We start from the raw sequence: 22,478 nt of genomic DNA, 5'->3' as shown, positions 1-22,478 counted from the left end.
AGCTTGCCAGCCGCAGTTCTAAACAAACGAACAGCCGCTACAGCTGTCCTGGGGCCTTTCACAGGTCCTCTCCTGCAAGGGCACATGGGAGTGGAGGCTAGCACACCTTGGAGGGGAAGTGGGCACAGCACCTCTGGGTGGGTTAGAAAGTGAGAGCCGTGCTAAAACTATGCTACTGGCATTCAGGGACGCAGGGAGCCATCTTGCCATGGGCCACCCAGAGTCGAAGCTTGTTTTCACCGTGAGCTCCTCCTGCAGAGCTCCTCCACGCCTCCCACGGCCTGAAACGTACTGCTATTTTGCTATCAACATACGACAAAGGATCAACACACGGGCAGCATGTCAGACACCTCACAGCTTCTCAGAAACTAAGGCAGACTCCACCAGAAGCCAGGGCACAAAGCCCAGGTTAACAAGTTGGGGGCACCACAGTAGAGGAACAGCGCACCTCAAGAATTTAAGCAGCATGCTCTTCAACGCCTTCTGTGAACTCACTGTAGCACCACCTTGCACCTGGGTTTGTGATGGCTGGAAATGAAATGCGTTCAACTATTCCTCTGAGTAGCTTGGCTAGGGAAGCCAATGCCATTGGCTCTGCCAGTTGGCACCAGAATGAGGCACCTATCGGCGGCGACTGGCATTCTGGATCTCATGGAGTCAGGAACACAGCACCACCACAGGGGTTCTAGAGAGCTGCTTGTGGCAGAGCCCAAGACTATCCATACAGGGTGCTACACTTCTGACCACTGGTCAAACCTGCCTTCCCATGAAGGCTCTGGGGGCCACACTATATGAAGGCCACTGGCTGTTTCCACATGAAGCAGAGACATACTGCATAGCCCTTAAAACAAAGCAGTGATTTAGTGTGCAGCTATGGTGGATACAGATGACAGAACTCCCTATGTGGCTCAAGACAGCTTTGACACGACGAGGGACACGCCTGTCTCCCGAGTGCTAGGTTTAAAGGTGTGCACCACCATACCCAGTGAGCTTCTCTTCTCATGTGGAGTTCGTGGTCCCCTTCCCGAGTTGAGGGCATTCAGAACACAGCTTAGACTGAAAGACCAAGGGCAGCATGGGCTCATCCAGGAACACTCTTTGAGACTGGGGGACCAGCTGGGATTCCTGCCTAGGGAGGCCCTGAGTGATGCACCCACACTCTGGAGATGGACTCTGAAGCCTCTGGCTTGGGTGACTGAGGAGGAAGGAGAAAGGGTAGACTCAGTGCTCCCTGGGCAGCTGCCAGAGCTGCTGCCTCTTGTGTTGCGGGTTGAGGGAAGGGATTAGATCTTGTTCCTCCTCTCCTAGACCCCAAGAGGAAGGTGTCTTGTCACTGGACTGGCAGACATCTGCTGTGGGAAAAATGACATTCATGATTGAAACTTCCATTACAAGAGGCGACTTTGAGGCACAGTATGACACCTGCCCCTAAGGAGTCCCCACACTAACTTAGTCTGTGAAATATGAGATTTAAGGGTGCCATCCGTCAGCCAATGGTGATGGCCAACCAGGAGTGAACTGTGGCAGAGAGGCCCCTCCACGATAAACAGCTTCCTGAAGGAGAGGATGTGGGTTTTCTGGTCCCTCTCCTGCTTTTCAAGTGAGAGCGCACCAAGACAGATGCACAGAAAGACGATGGACAGGAAAGTGGCATCTGTAAAGGTTTTCTTGTCTAGGGTGCATCTATTGTCAGGTTGGCCTCTAGCATGACAAAGCATTCACTCAGGATATGGAGTTGCAGAGGCTGGCTTTCGGACGGCCAGAGGACCGTGGCGGGAATGGAGACACTCTTAATCCAGTCACATCTGAACTCAGTATTTAACTCAGCAGAAGAGAAGAATGCACGAGGTAGTCACTAAGGTTCCTTGTGTGAAATTTCAGTCTCTGAGAGGGGAAGCCTGTCAGAGTGCAGGAGGCTGGTTTTGTCAGAATGAGGCTGTTCCGAATGCCTCTCCAGCAAAGAAGCCCTGCACCATGGCAACACCAGACAGATGAATGATCACCACAGGAAGGTTCAGGAACATCCACCTTTCCCACTTTTCTGATGTAACCTGCTCGAGGGGATGTGAAGTCAACTGCAGTTGCATATTGTTTTCATGCCAGGTAACGACTGGAGTGTATGGGCGGGTCTGCCCCAGGCATCCCATAGACAAGACGGGCTGCGACTTGGTTTCCACTGCTCTCCTTCCTTCCCAGTCACACCAACCCAGGCTCTAGAATCCTGCAACTCCACAGATCCTCTGAGATTCACCTCCTGTGAATCTTCCGGTGGCTCTACTGACCTAAGAGGAAGGTCAGCAAGTTCTCCATTGGATGGCTGGGGAGCTCCAGTGTGTCAAGACAGAGGCTGAATACCTCTTACCTCCTGAGACATGTCTGCAGGGACTGGGATGGGACACCTGAAATACCATCAAATTGAGGGGACAGGAGGTGTGAGCAGCCCCGGACACAGGAGGAGGCAGCAGCATGGAAAGCAAACGGAATAGCACAACAGAAGGCCAGGGAAGGGGCTGCCATCTGTCACAAGGGTGCGAAGTCTCACCTGCCTGGGCCTGTGCCCTCCAGGGCAGAGCAGACATGGGGAGTTCTCAGGGCTCCTGGGGTCGCGGCTGCTGGGACTGCTTGCCCAGTGAGTCTGTAACATCTCTTCTCCAACACCACTCCTGAGGGCATCACACCAACTTGTGTTGTACCTGTTCCTATCTATCTGTCTCCCACACTGGACTGCACACCTGCACCCCCCACCCACACCCCCCCAGAATTCCGCTGAGCACCAAGGGCCTGTGTACAAACACTCAGGTGGATACACACAAGACACAAGGTCACCACGCATGCTAATGTTGTAGCTGAACAGAACACCAAGAAAGGAACCTCAAACACCCTGGAAACACGCTGCACGCTAAGCTGCTCGGGCAGTAGGCCTTGTCTCAAAAACAGAGCACAGCAGAAACGACCAAGTTCTACAGGACAAAGTATCTAGGAGCCACGATGTCGAGAGAGTCAAGACGTAACAGCAAAGCCCGACAGAGCACTTAAAAACAAAGTTTTCTGTATTTTCTTTCCTTTAAAAATATTTTTTTTTACAAACTCTGAAGCTAACAGTACCCAGCTTCCAGTAAGGACAGGAAATCACCTCTGAAACCATGTGACAACCGGACGGCAAAGGCCCATGTCAAGAACAAGCTACCTCACAGGGCCAGCAAAACACCAAGAACCTCTCTGTCTTCTTCTCAGAGTGGGGCCGCTGAAAAGCCAGAATCCAAGTGGCCTGTGCTGCCCCAAGCAAGTGGCACCAGGGAAACAGCCATTCAAGCACACAAGCGGCATTTTGTGATCAAATTTATTTTTGTTTCAATTTCACTTACTTTGTTTTACTGTAATTTACACAAGAGACTGCCAAGTCAACGGGTATTTTACATTCACCACACATCCCCTCAATCTCCACAGTTGTTACAAAAACTTTAGAGTCCACACCAGGCTCTCACTTCCTTGTGTGCCCAAGCTCCCAATGAGACTGCAGATGTGCTTGAGTTAGTTTCATTAGGGGAGAGACTGGGTTCTCCAGTGCCTGGGGTTGGCGATGACCCTTCAGGTGACTGTTCCACTGATGTGACCAAGCCCATCTCCCAACAGTGCCCACAACATGAACAGAGAGGGCACACGGGACCCAGGGTCTGTTGCGGAGGATGACAGGGAATTGTTGCAATGCAGTGGGAAGCTCTGTCATCGCTCCCACAGGAACACAGAACATGGGAGGAGGGGCATGGAGGGCAAGACTGTCAGCAAAGGGGTTACTAGTGGGCTGACCGCAAGGGTGATGTGTTCTGGGGGGGGGGGGGGGATGGAGGACTGTGGGGTAGTGTGTTAAGAAGACAGTGTGTGACCTGAAGGCTTCAACAGTATGATTCTGGTCAGGCTTCCAGGACTGACAAGGGAAAACGGCATCAGACAGAAAAGTTGATAAAAAAAATCTTACCTAGCTATAATTCTTTAAAAAAAAAGAAGAGGAGGAAGAGAAAGAGGAGGGAGGGGGGGAGGAGGAGCGAGGAAGAGGAAGCAGTGTAGGCAGCAATGCTGAGGATCTAGCTGGGCCTCAGGACAGTGACAACCCTGTACCACATGGAAACTGTCCCTAGCTCCCATCAGCATTTCCCCCCTGGCTTGGACTGCAACAGGAAAAGAGTTAAACGTCACTGCTCTCCCATCTGTGAGGTCAGAGCAACACAGACGGTCTGCACAGTCTCCACACACAAGACCTGCATGGCCCGCAGGGTCACTTCCTTTACCGTAGCCTTGTTTGCTTAGCCAGAGCCTGAATATCGTCTGGTGTTTATTAGAAATCACAAACCGTCATCACTGTGTTTTGCTAGATTTGATGTAGAAAAATACTTGAAATTCAAAATACAAAAATCCAATAAAAAGTGGCAATTTTAAAAAAAGGATTTCCCCACCCCTCGGGCAAACTAGTAAAGAGCTTTACTTTGACTCCTTACTTGTTGGGTATTGTTGGATTTGGCTGGAAGATAGTGGCCACCCAGAAATAAATAGTTATAAATACATCCAGAGCTGACTTTCTAGATTCACTGGAGTATCTAAAAATTTGAAGAAATCGTTCTGTAGGAGTCTGTTGCTGATGGGATGAAAATAAAAGTGTTTGTGTGGTGACTCGAGAAAACATAACCAAAGACTACACACACTGGTCCACACCTGGCATTCAGGAAGCACGCCAGCCAGCACCACATGGCACCACATGGCAGTCCATTTATCCATCAAGGGCATCACATTGATGATTATTAAAATCTGTTCCAGGTATATATATTGAAAATATTTTCTTTAGTATTTTTGCTGAAGATCGGTACAGTACTTTGGAGAAATTGTACTGATCCCTTCAATGTTTTGCATGTACATATATACACTTGTGTGTATCTAGGCCTGTAGCCATATGTGTTTTTCATACAGCTACAGACATACACACATATACACACAAACCTGTGTGTGTGTATATGTGTGTGTGTGTGTGCACACGGGCGCTTGAGTCATCACTGAGAGACACTGGTGGTGTCTTCACTCGTCACAGGCCGCACTTGTTCCCCTCACTTGGCCTTGACTCCGTAGCTGTAAAGAAAAGAAGCACACAGCAAATTAGGTCCAGGCTCTCCTGAGACACTCAATATGGAAAAAATCGGATAGAAAATGTTCCCCAAACTACTGCACCCTAAAACTTTGTTTCTGTTTAAAGACTGGCCATGCTAAAGGCAAAACATTCTATTTTATCACAGAGAAAAGTAAATTCGAAGCAGGAACAAATCACAGAAAGTTAGTACTTAAAGTGGCAATAATTGAAAAAACAAAAAACAAAAACAAAACAAAAATCCGGTTTTTGTTTTGTTTTGAATGAAATGTAAATAACTTTGGGGCAACCTCAGAAGTGTTCCTCAATTCTTTTTGGCATAGCAGCTCCTTTTCATGACCGAACACCTCTCACTTAGTCAGTCCATGGGGGAAGGCAGCACCGTTAAGGGAGCAGCCAGGAGGCTCAGTGCAGGTCTGGGTACAGGGCCCTGCTCTGTCCTTACTCACATCTGCACACAAGAGGAGGTTCTGCTGCTCTTGTTCTGTCTACGCCTGTGGGGTGGACGTGGACACTCTCTGTTCCATCTATGGAAATGTCATGTGGGCCCATAGGCTTTGGTAGGGAACACCACAGAAAAATGTTAGGCTTACAAAGAAAACTACAGAGTAACCAGGGAGACTATGGCACACAGAACACATTTTACCTACAGTGAGCTACTGAAGTTGGCCTGATAGTGGGGCAGCAGGGATCCTGGATTTCCTTGGGAACCGCAAAAGGTTCTACTGAGAAACGGTTCCACTAATCAGCTGGCTACCAAAAGGTCAACCAACTTCCAGGAGGTGCCACTGACAGCGGGGCGGAGACTGTGAAATTCAACCTGGCCCACAGAGTGATCACAAAACATACATGCTCACAGTTTCTACAACAGGCACCTCTTCAATTCTAAAAGTAGAGTCCCATCAACACAGGCAAGAGCCTATGGCGGGCTCAGCAGTTAGCTCCCCATCACCAAAGGCACAGGCTTTTAGACATTCTTTTACCCGGGTCTTCACTTACACAGTTTGAAAATGTCTCTGACCTACAGGGGACTCATCTAGGCATCAGCAGCCGACGTGCCTCGGACGGAACCCTTCTTACGCATCTAAATGTAAAATAAAATCATGAGCTGCTAAAATGATTCTACGTAGGGGTTAGTAAGCAAGTGGAGAAAAAAGATCTAGCAATGATTACATAGAGACTGTCTGCTTCTCATGGATCCCCAGAAGAGACATGGTTCTGAGACTTTCAACTGGCCCTGGCTTCAACAAACTTGTGTGGGGTTTTCCTTAAACAGTCTGGAAAGTTAACTAAGCATCTAAACCAAGGTCTCCAGTCTGGCAGCAAATTATCAGATACAACTGCAAGGAAATTGTCAATATGCTTTGAGAAAATGCTTCAGGGGAGGGGGGCGTGGTCCGTCTCCGGACCAAGCAGGAAGCTGTGAAGGTGCTGCTGCCGTTTCTCAGTGCTTCCAGGTTTAGTGAAAGGAGACACACAGAGGAACAGCACACGGCAAAAGGAACCAGCAGAAGAGCAGGCATGTCTAACAGCTACAGACAAAAACAAAAAACAATCAAACAACAAACCAAAAACACCTCAAAGGAGAAAACCAGAAACAGACAGAAAACAAATGATCCCTTCCCCTAAAATCCTCCCCAGGGTCTGGCCAGTTCTCTTCCACCACCTGGCTAATCCTTACAGCCCTGCACACTGCAGGCCACGCACACATGCATGCATGTGCATGTCTTTTCTATGCCCAACGTAAGGTGCCAGGCATTCTCAAGTCTAAAAGAGATTTGATAAAAAGAAAGCCAATTCTTAAAGCATCTGTGAATTAAGAACATTACAGTGTATGAAAGTCCTTGACTAGGCATGAGAAGAAATTCCTGCAGAACTGCAGTCTTCTTCACGGGGAAGGAGCTGCTTGCCTGGTGCTCCCAGCCACAGGCCCCATGCTGCATGATTCTGAGGATTGGCACAACCCAACCGATGGAACTATGAACAGTACTACAGTACTCTGTGACCTCACAAGGAGAAGCTAGTATGAGGATGGTCAGCATGAACGCTGAGACCTGCCTAAAACACTTCCCAAGTATTCACAGATCAAACAGCCATCTACACCCAGGACAGAGTGCAGCAAGTTCACGGGGACCTCGTTCACTCTGGGCCCCGAGCTGCTGTAGTGCTACTTCCAAACAGCTGGCAGAGCAGCTGCTGATCATCTGGCCTACGCCACAGGTGGGAGCAAGGGTTGGCACCTCCAGGCTAAGGGCTCTCATGGTGTGGTCAGGGATCTGCAGGATGAGAACCTTGAAAGAACCACGAGTAGGGAGCAGCAGCCCTCAGCCACATTCTGCCCAAGGGGTCGGGATGCAGGGGCCCGAGTTCACTACCACCTGTCACCAGTGATCAGTCTTCCACAACTGACCATTTAGCACAAAATGCATAGCCAGGGCAAGGGGTCTTTGCTGAGGATGGTTTTCTGGGCCCCTCCAGGTTCTGGGAAACACTGGCTGGAAGCAGCTGTGCTACAGCTTGAGCAGCTGCTCCGGAGCTGATGGTAGGAGGAGTGAGTGTTTACTAGGAGGGAGGGTACGGCAGGGGAAGGGTCCACGCTGGGAGGGGTGGTGCCAGGGCTGCTTTTGGAGGAGCACCTAACTATTGAGAAGAAGTGAGCACGGAGTGAGAGGTGCGAAGGCCGGAGCAGCATGACCTGTGCTTGCCTGCTGAAATACCCATGGCCAGCCTCAGAACAAAGGGGAGAGGGAGACCCTGCCACTCCTGAGATTCCATCATTCCATCCCCTACTCCAAAGACCCAGAACTCAGAGCTTCAGTAAGAGAAAAACCAACCCCCTTATAATATTGTCTCTATGGGAAAGTACATTCCAAATTCAGTCAACCTAAAATAATCTGAAGCAAAACCCATTTATAAGGTGATGTCTGTCTAGTTTACTTTAAATATAAGATAGGCTAAAACATTCTATTGTCCTATTAAGAACATACAGCATACTCCTTTCTGAAGATTGGTATAAGGTAATGAGAAGCAGGCCTGCCCTGATCACCCCAAGTAACTAGCTGCAGACAATCCTTCACTGTGCTACAACAGAGATAGTACCCCTTCCCTGTCAAAGAGCCTGATTTCCTGCCACTCCCCATGACTACATGGGGCTCTAGCCTCACACAGGGCATCAGATACCATACCTGTAGGGCTTGCAAAGCCAGGACCTCTGGCGGGACTCAGGGTGACTATGTGGAAGCCCTGAGGGTCCTGGATATGCCTTGGATTTACTTTCCACTTTGGGAATGAACTACCAACTGCAGAAAAGCATGGTTCAGGGAAAAATCAAAACCAAATCCTTGTGGGAGGAAGCCAAAGAAGTTGGCCTTGGAAGAGTGTAGACACCCACTGGCTACGGGCAGGAGCTAGGGCAAGTTTAGCCATAGAACTATCCCCTGACCCCTTGCCAAGGACCACTGGAATCTGCCTAGAGCTTTCCAAGGAAGAAGAGCTCACTGCTAGTTGGGAGAGGGGAGATGGCAGTGCTGGACTCGGAGGACGCATCAGCCTCACCTTGGCTATAGAGGGAACTGAGCTGCCTGCTGAGCAGGCTGAGCCAAAGGCATGCTGATCAAAAGAACAAGACAGGTACTGTCGCAGAGATGCCCGAGACCCAGTACAAAGCACCGGGATAGTATTTACAAGACACACATTCTAGGTTAAGAAAGCTCTAGTCCACCTTCAGGAGGCTGAAGGGCATTAGTGTTCAAAATGTTCCATTTTGATGTAAATACACATGGAAAGTTAGAAATGGCTTCTAGCAACACTCTCCTCACCTCCAAGTCTACACTTGCTAAGCATGTAACATTTAGTGAAGGGAAACAGAACTGCTACAGCAAGTCTTACTGTTTCTAGTTCTTTCTGAGTCTCATCTTCCATTCTCCTAATGTCTTCCATCGTCAGGTCAATCCACTTGTCAATCCAACAAAAGAGCTGGCGATGTAAGTTTGTAAATATCCGTTTTTCTTGCTTTTAAAACAAAGTAGCAAAAACATACAATTAGTGATACATTAACTTTACATGTCCCAAGCAGCACATAAAATGAACTTGCACTTAGTTTGAAAAGACCACTTTATACAATAGCAGAAACTAGGCCAAGTGTGGTGGCACATGCCTTTAATCCCAGCACTCAGGCAGATCTCAAGAGTTCAAGGCCAGCTTGGTCTACATAATGAATTCCAGAACAGCCAGGGCTATGTAGAGACTTTGTGAATTCTTTATATTAATTCTACCCTATCATCATTTTATACAGGAGGAAAATAAATTCCCTGTGAAGGGGCGGCTCAGCAGGCTATGGTGCTCGCCTCCAAGCCTGATGACTTCAGTTCAATATCTGGATTCAAAAGGTGGAAGGAGAGAACCAACTCCCACAAACTGTCCTTTGACCTCCACACCCATGCAGCTGATACACACAACAAACAAACAAACATAATTCAAAACTTATTTTCAAAGCTCCCTGAAAAATGGGAAAGAATCTCCACTGGCAAAAGGATGACCGGTCTGGTGGAAGCCGAGAGCACGCGGCATGCATAATTGAATTCCATATGCTCCTGCTGGGTCCCATCTACTGACACCTGTTCTCAATGCCCAGGATCGAAGGTCAACTCGGTTCTTCTACGGTAAGACTAGACTCAGTCTTCACCGTGTATCATAGGGCACCCTGCACTGAAGGAAAGCCCCAGTGCTCAGAGACACAGTGATGAAAGCACTAGGTAGTCTGCATTAATTCTTTTGTGCTCTACATTACTGCCCATGTGTATGCACAGACACAAACATATATATGAAAACCATGTATAGAAATACTGGCTTTAAATACCCAGATATTTAAGTTGTATTCAACTTTCCCAAAAAGAGAGCAAAGTACATACAACAACTGACACTTTGGGAACAATTCACTTTTCCGCCATGAACAGAAAACTGCATGTTTACACATGCAGCTTCTCTTTATCGAAACTGGACTGTTGACCTATTTACTACAATGTCAAGGGGAGAAGGCCAGCACCTACAGAGTGTGCTCAAGGGCTGGCTGTGAATAGGCTAAGAACCACAGCGAGAATCCAGTGCATAACAGGGACATCTCTTATTCCCTAGGATTTCTTCTGTGTATACATGCATGCATGTCTGTGCACCTCATACTTGCAGTTCCTGTGGAGGCTATGAAGTGGTGTGGATCCCCTGTAATGAGTGTTACAGATGGCTGTGAGCCATCATGTGGGTGCTGGGAATCAAACCCAGGTCCTCTGGAAAAGCAGCCAATGCTCTTCACCACTGAGATGTCTCTCCAGCCCCTAAAGATATCTTTATAATGATGATGATGGGGCGGGAGGGATCCTATAGAAGAGTAAACATAGGGTATTCCCACATCTTCCTGTGTACTTATTTATTTTTTGGTTTTTCGAGACAGGGTTTCTCCGTGTAGTTTTAGTGCCTGTCCTGGATCTTGCTCTGTAGACCAGGCTGGCTTTGAATTCACAGAGATCCGCCTGCCTCTGCCTCCCGAGTGCTAGGATTAAAGGTGTGTAACATCACTGCCTGGCCTTCCTGTGTATTTATAACCTGGTATTTTGTTGTTCTGTGTAGTGTTGGGCAACGCTATGCATAAATGTGTTTCATCACTCTGACACCCCTTCTCTATCTAACTGCTCATGCTATCTCCATTTTTTAAAAAGAAATTGGGATAGGGATCCTCAGATCATGTCACCATTTCAGGGTCTATCTACTCCTGGCAAGACCTCTACAGAAGACACTCCAGACAAGACTGCCAGAGAAGTGGCCAGGAAGCCAGGTGTCTTTATGGACAGGCTGGTCACGGGAGGGGCTTTGTGCTCGAGTGCAGAAAAACCACCTGTGGAAGCGAGGAAAGCACACTGAACACATAAAGCACTGCATTTCTCCTAAGGAAGTCCCCTAAGGGCTGGAGAGGTGGCTCAGTGAGGTAAGACCTGGTAGCTCCTCCAAAGGACCCAGGTTTGGTTTCCAACACCCAGACCATGGCTCTCAACTGTTTGCAACTACAGTTCCAGGGTATCTGAGGCCCTCTCCTGGCTTCCAAAGGCACCACATGCATGTGATGCACACATATACTCGCAGACAAAACATCCAAATACAAAAGGTAAAACCTTAAAAAAGAAAACAAAGAAAAGAGTCTCTTAAAATCTCGTCGTTATTTAGATTTGGTGTTTTCAGGGCATCAGACAGACACATGGGGACAGTAACTTTCACGTCATAAAGGGGAAACGCTGGTCACAGAGACCATTCTCCCACAGCCACTTCTTTCAGCTCCCCGCACTATGAGCAGATTTACCTTCTGGATGAAGTTCTCGACTTTGCTCTGCAGCCCCCACCACTTGAACTTGATGGTCACCAGCTTGTAGGCACACATCTTAGGACAGTCAGGGGTGTTCGCCAGCTCCTTCTAGACGAGCAAATTAGAACAACTGTGAGCTCGGTATTTAGGTTTTGATCGACTGACTGCTGCTATATAACAACATCACAGACACACAAGGAAAACCAGTCTCACGTTTGGAATCATTTGAACAGAAGAGTAGTATTCCTCTCCTGCCACACACCAAGTCACTTCCCAGCTGTGAGGTCTCATAGAAGAGTTCGTTAGCTGGTGTGTCACTGTAGATTTTTTGGTTTTGGTTTTTCTGTGTGGCACTAGCTGTACTGGAACTCACTCTGTAGACCAGGTTGGCCTTGAACTCAGAGATCTGCCTGGCTCTGCTTCCTGAGTATGTGCTGGGATTAACAGTATATGACACCACCACCTGGCTTCACTGGATTTCCTACGTATGAAGTTCTTTCCAAGAGCAAGCCTTAAACAAGGTCAAGTTCTCCTAACTCCCACCACGGAGTTTCACCATTTTCTGTATTTTCAATATTTCCAAGTGGAGCAGAAGAGTTCATGACAGCAGAAGGCCACAGCCAGCAATGCAAACGCACATTACTAACAGCACAGCCTGTGCACGCAGCTTCAAACTGCACAGAGATCCACACACTGGTATTCGAGGGATGTAGATGGAAAATCAAGTCTTGCTTGGATAGATGGGGTATATTGCCAGCAACTGTCCTCTGAGCCATGTAACTGCCACCCCTTGGGGACTTCAGCTGTACCCCCTCTTGCAAAAGAATTACCCCCTGGCTGGGCTTGACTGTACGTGTATACACACACACACACACACACACACACACACACACACACACACACACACGGAGGGTTGGGGTGATGAGACATTCACCTGTGTATCTAGCCGCTAGATACCACCTATTGTATGCAACTCTGCTTTAACGACACACGGCCTTGGGGGTGTGTGTGTGTGTGTGTGTGTGTGTGTGTGTAAATATACTGGGCACCTCACTCTGAAAGCTAGCTTCAGCAATTATTAAGTGGAGATCATCACACTGTGTTAGGTGCTGTCAGGGGCACACAAAACTGACTCAGAGAATGTATGTGTATTTTCTTTTTAATTTTTTTTAAAGACTTATTTTATGTATATGGTGCTCTATCTGCATGTTCGCCTGCACACCAGATGAGGGCATCAGATCCCATTATAGATGGCTATGAGCCACCATGTGGTTGTTGGGAATTGAACTCAGGACCTCTGGAAGAGCAGCCAATGCTCTTAACGGCTAAGCCATCTCTCCCAGCTCTCACATACGTCTATTTTCAATAATAAAACAATGCTGTTGCCCTTGGTGGGAACTGTTCATCCATCAAAAACTCTATAGCACACACAGATCTTCTCAGACATGGGGGTCACAAGTTATGTCAAGTCAGGTCTGGCCACTGTCTTCAATAAGCCAATAAAAAGCGTCGATTTAATAGTGGGAAGCAGAAAGAGGAGGGCTACTCAATGTGGCCACCTGGGGACGAGGGACAAAGATAAGCAGCAGAGCCCTCAAGTGCATCTTTGGGTCCTAGAGTGAAATTGAAGTTTAAACAGAGAGCCAAGGCTATGCACATGAGCCCTGTCAAGGTGCGGTCCTCCCGCCATGACCCGTGGTCATCTCCAGTTTCATCTTGGAAGGTGGTGACAACTCTTAGAACTGCGTGGAATCTCTTTTTGGGAGACAAGTTCCCCCTCTGACAGGCACTTTTTCCTTCTCCTAGCATGAGATTCCTGGGGAAATCCCCACGGCTGAGTCCACTGTTTCAATAACCTCAAGTGACTGAGACAGATACAAGCGTCTCTCTAGAACATCTTCATTTTTACCAGGCCAGTTAAACTGACACGGGCCTCCGTGTCTGCAAGCCTGGCTCTAAGCTGGACACCTGGTGTGGACGAGGTCAGCCAGCTTCTACTGGACACCCTGTCTCTGATGTTCTACAGAAAGGACGGTAAGGTGAGCCTTCCATGGACCATCTCTTCAATAAGTAATGAACCCATGCTGGGGCCGCTGACCCAGTGAGTGCTGCTGAGTGTGAGAGAATGGCTCAAGGGTCAGGCAGGTCTAGCTGGCACCAGGTCAATCCAGCTGTGCAGAACCCTTACCTTCCCTGGCTTCACTCCTCTAGACTATCAGATCACTTCATGTTCCACTGAGGTGAACCAGGGCTGAGCAAGCTTAGCTCCAAAGCTGCAGATGGTGAACCAAGCATGCCCTTTACATCCAATGGCTCGTGAAGCTCCCTATAACCTACACATGGCCCTGTCCACACACCCAGGCTAAAGTTTTTCTATAGCTCAACCCCCAGACCCCTGACCACTGATAGCCCTAAGCACTTTTCAGCTTGGACAAGTTCTGGTAACCCCAAGCTACAAACGGCTTCACTGGAACTTAAGCTGCACACTTCATTCTCCACAAAACCTCACCCCATTAGAACAACAGCCCTTCAGAATTCTCCCACAATTTATAGCAAGGGGGAAACCCAGTTCTAATCAGAAGTGAGCTAAATGCAACCCAGGCGCCCCCCACAGGCCGGATCCAGGCACACAGCACACACTGACTCCATAATCAACCAGGCTGTTTCCCACATGCTTCCTAGGGATGCTGGCAAGCTACTTAGAGCCAATTAACACAGCAATTTATAGAGCCTGCACTGGGCCATAAAAATTATTTAAAAAAATAAATGGAACAAAAAAAAATCCTAGTTCCTGAAGCTATCTCCCCATACCTCAGATGTGTATTTATTTTCAATCTTCTCGTTTTCCATCCAATTTACAAGCAGTTATTAAACACAAAATAAAAAAGCCCACTCTGAGGGAAGAATATGCAAACCCACTCAAATCTGTTCCAGTAGACAAAGGCCCGCTGCCTCTACTTCCTGCCTCAGTCTTCTCTGTAGACATCGGCCTCTGACTAAGTAACCAAGAAGCAATGAGAAGGTAGTATCACAGGCGAAAACACACGAGCTACACGTTTTCCCTCAGCAATTAACATATTGATGGTATTTTAAGTGTCATTCCTGTTTAAAAGCAACTGATAGGGAGTCATCCTTTAATCCAGGCTTTAAGCTAGTGATTAAGAACAGGGCTTTACAGGTGGTGGTGGTGCACACCTTTAATCTCAACACTTGGGAGGCAGAGGCAGAGGGATCTGAGTTTGAGGCCAGCCTGGTCTACAGAGATAGTTCCAGGACAGCCAGGGCTACACAGAGAAACCCTGTCTTGAAAAAACAAAGGAATAGGGCTTTAAACATCTCCACACCACTGTTCTGGGGAACAGTCTGACATGGTGGGATGAAAAGCTATTAACATCTTACCATTTCCCTGTTATCAGAGAAACAAATACAAACGTGCTAACTTACTCAGAACAGACCCACTCAGTAGTCAAAACCCTCCACATGCACAGTACACGTTTTAGGTCTCCTAACAACAGCTACTGAGTGCACAGCCACTAAGGACCGCCACTGAGGCCAGGCTGGGCTAGAACTCAACAGCAGTCCTGCCTCTTGCACTATAACTGTGGGAAGAGACACCTTTCAAAGATCAACTACTATGGGAGAAAGGAAAAACCAGTGGCAACATGCATATGGGCAGCGGCAGACACCTGTAGACGAACCAGGGCACACGCCAAATAGTTACATGAATGGCAGAAATGCAGCTTGTAATAACCAAGTCTTATTTCCTTTTAGGTACAACATTATTTTCAAAACTCACATGATTTTATCACTGGGGAAGGGGTAACCTCATTATTTAAAAACAAAACCTGAGTCTTAAAATACTGTGGCTCTCAGTCACATATTTTAAGACAAAGGCTTCCTTTGCCTTAACTTTTATGGACACTATTTCAAATTGTCCTCTTTTCTCTGCCTATGACAATCTAAATGTTTTGGGGCTCCCCCACCCCCTTTTGATGTTTAATACATCAAAGCGAAACAGATTGAGATGAAAGTTCAGTTGAGGCATAAACTTTTTGAGATTTCACTTACTTAACTTATTTGTAAGTAAGTACGAGTGTCTACACTACCCAAAGAGGAAGGCACTGGATCCCCTGGGACTGGAGTTTCACATAGTTGTGAGACTCCACGTTGGTGCTGGGAATTAAACCTGTGTCCTCGGGAAGAGCCGCCAGTGCTCTTAACTGCTGAGCTGTCTGTCTCTCCAGGCCTTCAGTCAGGGCCTTTAAAAGATAATGTGGATCCAGCCCATATTTAATTGTTCCTAAGAGTAAACAATGCAAAGTAAAGCACAAGCATTCGTGGGGCTACCAGAGCCGTCTTGTAAAGAGATGTGTAACCGGGGACGGCTTAGCAGGTAAAGGCGCCCGCTGCCAAGCCTGACTACCTGAGTTCCACTTCAACCTCTAGGTGCCAAGTGACAGGAGAGAATCAACTCCTGCAAGTTTTCCTTTGCCCCTGATGCATGCTGTGGCAGGGAAATACACATGCATTCAAGTGCTTGCTCATGTACACACCCGCACACAAGTAAATATAACAAAAAATTTTCAAATTTTTATTTTACGTGCATGAGTGTTGTGTCTGCATGTATGTATAGGTACCACACGTATACCTGGTGCTTGCAGAGGTCAGAAGAGGGCATCAAATCCCCTGGAACTGGGGAATTGGTCATGAGCCAACATGTGGATACTGGGAACTAATCCCAGGTCCTCTGCAAAAACTAATGCTCTTAACTGATAAGCCATCTCTTCAGCCATTGATTAAAAAAAAAATTTAGGAAACGATTTTCAAAGATGTGAAAATTCCCACTGTGACAGAAAGAGGCTCTGGCTTGTACAGGTCCCTAGGAGCTCAGCTGCTGTAGGCCACAGCTTCCTGGTTCTTTACAAACAATACGAATGTGATGAATTCTTTCCTCTTTATTGCTTTAAAAACAACTGCCTCTCAAAACAAAAGAAGGGTGGGAATCAAGTAAAGGTCTTTCACACATTGCTCCAATCCAGCTCAAACTAAAGATTTTTCATTACCTGCATCAAAGCAGCTAAGGATAACTCTGCTAGTTCACAATACCATTATTCTGCCAGTAAGTGAGTTCTATATAGATTAAAATTTTAAAAGGCAATTTTTTTTAAAGAGGAGGAACATTGGTTGGCTAACAAAAGAACAACCAGAAGTTCTGTAAGATGAGAGTCCTGAGTTAACAAAAGAACCCCACATTATGTTTTTCCCCCACATAATTTAAATTTCATCCATAATATAGCATCTACTAGTTAGCTGCAAAATGTTTTTAAAATTGCATTTAAATAGTTTGTATAGTCACAGAATTCCTTACATTTCATGTTACTAACTATAAATGAAGCTTCCCAAGTCAAATCGTGTTTTCAATTTAAGAGCACGTATTAGGTTACTTGGAGGCATGTGGCCGAGGCCTTCAGGGAAGCAGCAGACACGGCAACCACACCTCGTGACTGAATGCCTTGCAGCATGCGGAGCTGCGTGGTAAGCAATCAGCCAACATTAGCCTCAAGAACAAATTTCTTGAATCTGTAAGAGAATGAAAAGAGCATCTGAGGCACTCTTCTAACCTGGTCCTCTCAGCCTCACTAGCTTCACAGGCTCGTCCTGTGGATGAGTGTGGGATGGGGGCATTGCATCTGAGTGGAGTCAATGCTCTGCAGCAGCAGCAGCAGAGCAGTCCTTGGTGCGGTTCACACTCCCCCAGCATTTTAGTTTTTCAGTGGCAGGCAATCAGAATGCTCAGTTTTGGCGGCCGAATTCGTAGTGTTAAGTTTCCAACCGAAATCTCACTAAGAAAGTTAAAAATAAATGTGCTGTGAGGGCTGCCAGTGTGTGCACCAGCAAATGTCAACACAGGATCACAAAACACATGCCAAGCATGTGCACCACAATCTCAGGCAAAACCTCATTCTCCAACATATACCGTCTTCTCTCTAGACAGCGTTTACTCTGTGAGTCTTCTAGACAGGCCCGGGCTGGACATGGTGTTTGTCTACATGTTAAGACCCTATTTCACTGAATTTCTTTTATGACAGTCAACTGACTGTACTAAGCACTCACTGAGGGCACATCTATGCCAGGCACTGCCACACACTTTGGTAGTTTCACACAAGACAGGAGGTGAAGCAAGGAGACAACTCTGACCGGAGGCTCCAACTGCACCATAGGGGCACCCACATGCCTCTGGTGGGGTGGGCGCTCCTGGTGGGAGACTCTTAACTTCAAAAAAGTCCCAAAGGGTGAACTACTCATAGGTAATTTCATAAAAATAGGAAAAACAAACTCAAACAGGAAGGCCCTTGCTCGTGAAGGGATCAACAGAGTCCATGCTCCCTTATAATCATGTGACACAGTTCATACCCTTCCTCATCAGGAAGTTAGTTACCATGTGCAAGTATGGCTGCAGTTCCCACCCCACTGGACTCAGGAAGAGCCTGGCCTGAGGCCTGCTCTGCCGAGTTACTCCCACACCAGGCAGCATATGTTCCAGAGGCCTGAGTCCTGCAGGTCTGCCTAGAGGCAGAGGCATTCCGCAGCCAAACCAAGTCAACGGCCAGCAAGCAGATCAGGGCACCCAGACTTTTGAAAACACGGGCCTGCTCATTTGGGAGAAGTTCTACATGCATAGTACATACTAAGCGCTAAACGCATTTTTTAAAAACTTCAAGCTAAAAGTGAAGTCACCAAACTGTGTAATCTCTGAAAACCTGTCATGTCTGTAGACCGCTTTATTGCACAGAATCCAAAATGTGGGCTAACCAGAAACCAGTTTGAGTTCTGCACGTTCCAGTTACGGGGTTTCAAACAGGAGATCTCAGGGAGGAAGCATGCTTTTAGCTGCTCTGGGCCTCAGGCATGTCAAGGTCAGGATCTGAGAGCACAGCAGTAGCATCTTCCTTTAGGAGAGCCATGAAAAGGACCTGATCTGAGCCACAGGAGGAAGCTCTAGGTCCCTTTCCCACTAGTCTCCACCTGGAAGGAGACTTTCATAGCTGGTTCTCTCATCCCTCACTTCCACTGTTCCTACCCCTGGCACAAAATCTTACATTTCATCTAACAGCCAAGACTGTTGTCACATTTCACACACGTGGGGTAGAAAGAGAAAGCAATCATGAGGACAGGGAGGAGACAAACTGGCGTTTCTACCTACAACTGGCAGCACCTCCTCTATCCTGAGGACTCAGAATGGCCTATTCTAGAGTGTGACTGAGTCTGAAAGGCCAAGTTCCAACAGCCAGCAGTCTGAGGAAGAACACACTTGCACACATCAAACCAACGTCATTTCTGGGCCAACTCCTTTACCTGACCCGATTACCACACGCTCCGATGACGGAGCACTGCAGAGGCAGGTGCTTTGGCACAGCCTCCGAGCTATTAACGATCACCCTTTTGTAGATACAGAAGCTTTACTCTTCAAGAGTGTCTGGCTTAAATGAAGAAAGAGATGAGGACTTTCATTGGATTAGAATGACACCATAATCTTCAATCTGACACTCCCTGGATCACAAGCAGAGGACACACATGTAAAATACTACTGGAAGCCTTAAGAGAGACGGCTGTGGCAATGCCACAGACACCCCCCCCCATAGAAACCAAAACCTACACATACATAAGCATGCGTGTGCATGCACACTGTGCCACAGAGAAATAAGATGTTCGTCAGCAGTTCTGCCTTGAAGCAAAATTCTTAATCAGGTTATAAATTGCTCTATTAGCATGCACAAAGTCACTTCATGTTGAACTCTAAGTAACAGTATAATTCATGTGCTCAGATCTTTTAATTTCCTTCTTCAGAGGGAAAACGAGCACACAAGTAAGGCTTGTGTCTCTAGGGCTGTGGTGTATTCCTGGTTTTGTGTGTTTGTTTGTTTAAGTAAAAATATGTATCATACCATAAGGGAAAAAATAAAAGCCTGTGCTCATGACAAGCTTGGGAAATGAGAATGTCTTTTGAGCAGCAACACCACCGGCCGGGGGAAGACCCTCTGATTGCTGACCCACACCAAACACTCATTAAACACTGTAGGACTGGTGACCCAGGACAAATGAATCCTAGCTACTAGTGTGCAGGGCTGCTTGGTACTAGAGGAGAACTCTGTGGTGTAAACAGTGCGACATACACACACACACACCCGAGAGGGGAGGCTCAATAACTTGACCTTCTGACACGACTTCCTATGCCCATCACTTACTCACGTCATTTAATCCTCCCAACAACTTTTGAGGTTGGTGCTAACAATCATCACATGTTAGAGGTGTAGAAACTTGAGGCTCAAGGCTTACGCCATCTAAATCCTAACCCATGTACCTCACAGAATTTGAATGGTTCTCCTTCTGTACCTCTATCACTGGAGATGCCCTGACCTCTGTGCAGAACTGTCTAAGCAGAGTTCCGACTGTTACGATGCAACACAACAAACGAGGCAGGTTCACTGGGCTGAAGAAGGATCTGCCCATCACACCTTACACCTGTCAACAGCCCTGGACCCAGGCCTGTGACCCGGCAGGCACAGCAGTCTCTCCTACAACTCTTCTCTGGGTTTCTCTGGCCACATTTCTCACTTATAAACAAAGCACCTGTGTCTGCCCCACAGTAAAGTTTGGACAGTTAAATGTGACCTTTTATAGTCCTCAGGACCACAAGGAACCCTCCCCCCTCAGCTGAAAAGCAGTAAATACAACAGGAAGTATCCCTGCATCAAGTAAAGGAAGTGTCAAGGCAATCCCTGGGGTGTAACTCAGTGACAGAGCACTTGCCTAACATGTCAGGTCCTGGGTCTGACACCGAGCAACTAAAGACACACAAGCACACAAACAAACCAACAGACCCTGAGCAACTAAAGACACACAAGCACACAAACAAATCAACAGACGCTGAGCAACTAAAGACACACAAGCACACAAACAAACCAACAGACCCTGAGGTTTTCACTTAGCCTTGGACACATTTTGGAATGTGGATCGGTAAGCAACGCAGGTGGATGATGCAAGGAGGTTTCATTCTGAGAGGCTACCTCTCAGCCTGCATGGTACAGCACAGAGGCCACAGCAGATGTCTTGTCATGCCCACACACACTTCTGTCCTCAGCCTGCCACCAACACCACCAGATGGAGTAAGGACACATGCCTGCTGATCAAGTCCATAGGTGTGCATTCCCATGTGTGCTCAGCTGTTGTCACAAATGTGACCTTCATGTCCTTGCACATCAGTTAATGGTGGTTTGGCTTGTTTTTTTCATTACCCCATTATTCCTAGGTCACAGCAGCTCAGTTAGCAGCTGCTGGCTTTTTAAGAATCCCTGCATCTACCACCGTGTGGATAGTGAGCAAGTGATCAACAAGCAAGTGGACTAGAGGTGCTTTCTGCACGGGCAATATGACATCACTGTTGGACTTCTTTGCTAGGCACAGCCCCCACGGCTCCCGCCTGCCATCTTAGCATTGTGAGGCTAAGGAGGGGAACCACTAGGTGTTCAAGGACTGCATGGCTGTGTGGTGATCCCCAGGTAGCATGGGCCCCACCATGAACCCTGTCCCCAAACAAACTTAAGCTACTCCAGAATTTTAAATAAATCATCAACCAGAGCTAAAGGACCATGGGTAAATACACATCACAGCAGCAAAGCAAGAACAAGCAATGTTAGTAACACACATTCTAATTTCCAAAGAAGCAGAAAAGCCAAGCCAAAGTAAAAACATCAAGTAACTCTGTAGCAGGCTGGAAAACCTCCTAGGAGTTCCTTCCCACGGGGAAAGCTCTGCATTCAAGCAGAACAGGCCCATCAGGCAACAGGTGTGTAAAAGCTACATCCAAACACTGGTAATTGGGTGTAAGAACTCAGTATTTTGTCATAAGCCTTCTGTTTCTTCGTCCTCTGTGAAAGCACTGCGAGCCAGAGTCAGCCCCAGAGAGAGCAGTGCCACCTCAGCAGGGAGAGCCACCAGCCTGACCTAGGGGTGTCTCGAGGATGTAGCTACAAACCTGGAAAACCCTTAGAGTAGATTCAGACAATGCTCGTGCTACATTTACCGCTTTCTGAGTATTAAACTCTAGTCATGGTAATTAGGCTGGAAGAGTTCTGAACTCTACCCTGGAAGCAAATGTGAAAATAAGACAAATTATGATCCTTTCTTGCCTTTCTAAGACAGGGTCTCACTGTGTAGTCTCGACTGTCCTGGAACTTGACATAGACTAGGCTGGCCTTGAACTCACAAGAGATCTGCCTGCCTCTGCTTGAGTCCTGGGATTAAAGCTGTGAACCACCACACCCTGCAATGACCCATTTTACATAAAACAAGTCAGATCCCTCCTTTTAGCTGATGTGTGACAGTTTACAACAGAGTTTTAACAGTAGTTTAACAGGGCTGTCCAGTGATCCTCTACAGCCAGCTCTGCACTGTTCCCTGAAGTTGTAACCAGCCTGTTAGAGCTTGGCTGCCAAGAAAATCCTGCTCAGGTCAGGTTTGGGTTTTTAATGTGCCTCCTGGTCTGTCAAACTAATCAGAATAACCGGGATTGCTTAAGGGATTCATTTAGTGTAGCACATTATACCACACGACTATGTTGGAACCGCTTTTCCTACTCCATGAATGGAGTGAAGGTGTGCTCTACCTGCATACAAATACTTGCCATGAAGACTGCTCTGGTGTCCTGCTCTCCAGAACCATAACTATCACAAAGGTCAGGAAACCCTGGGTGGAGCGAACTTGTTTAGAGCTGATGCCGACTAGACCCCACTACAAACCTTCATCTAACATGGATTTCCATACTGTCCAGAGTCAGGAGATGTCACAGTCCCCAAAAGCAAACCATTTGCCTCTCTTCAGGTTCCTCAGCAAAGCATGGCTGTTCTGTTTGCTAATGCAGCACACACAGGCCAACTGCAAGTAGTTCTAAGTCCTCACTGCAAATAAAACCCTCTGTGCAATTTTTATTTTTCATTT

General features: G+C 47.2%; 1 protein-coding gene across 1 annotated transcript in view; it reads right to left on the bottom strand.

Annotated features, from left to right (window-relative positions):
• Window positions 1-4,708: 4,708 nt before the first annotated feature.
• The window catches only part of Pitpnb (phosphatidylinositol transfer protein beta), a 51,546-nt gene continuing 33,776 nt past the window's right edge, over window positions 4,709-22,478 (bottom strand). Inside the window, exons 9-11 of the mRNA XM_059248950.1 lie at window positions 11,478-11,588; window positions 9,020-9,142; window positions 4,709-5,115 (exon numbers count right to left, since the gene is read on the bottom strand). Coding sequence (XP_059104933.1) covers window positions 5,065-5,115; window positions 9,020-9,142; window positions 11,478-11,588 — 285 coding nt within the window. The 3' untranslated portion in view covers window positions 4,709-5,064. The remainder of the gene's footprint in view (window positions 5,116-9,019; window positions 9,143-11,477; window positions 11,589-22,478) is intronic.

Source organism: Peromyscus eremicus, chromosome 23 (assembly GCF_949786415.1).
Source record: "Peromyscus eremicus chromosome 23, PerEre_H2_v1, whole genome shotgun sequence".
NCBI lineage: Eukaryota > Metazoa > Chordata > Mammalia > Rodentia > Cricetidae > Peromyscus > Peromyscus eremicus.
Note: the sequence above shows the minus strand (reverse complement) of the source record. Positions and strands in the feature narration are given on the sequence as shown.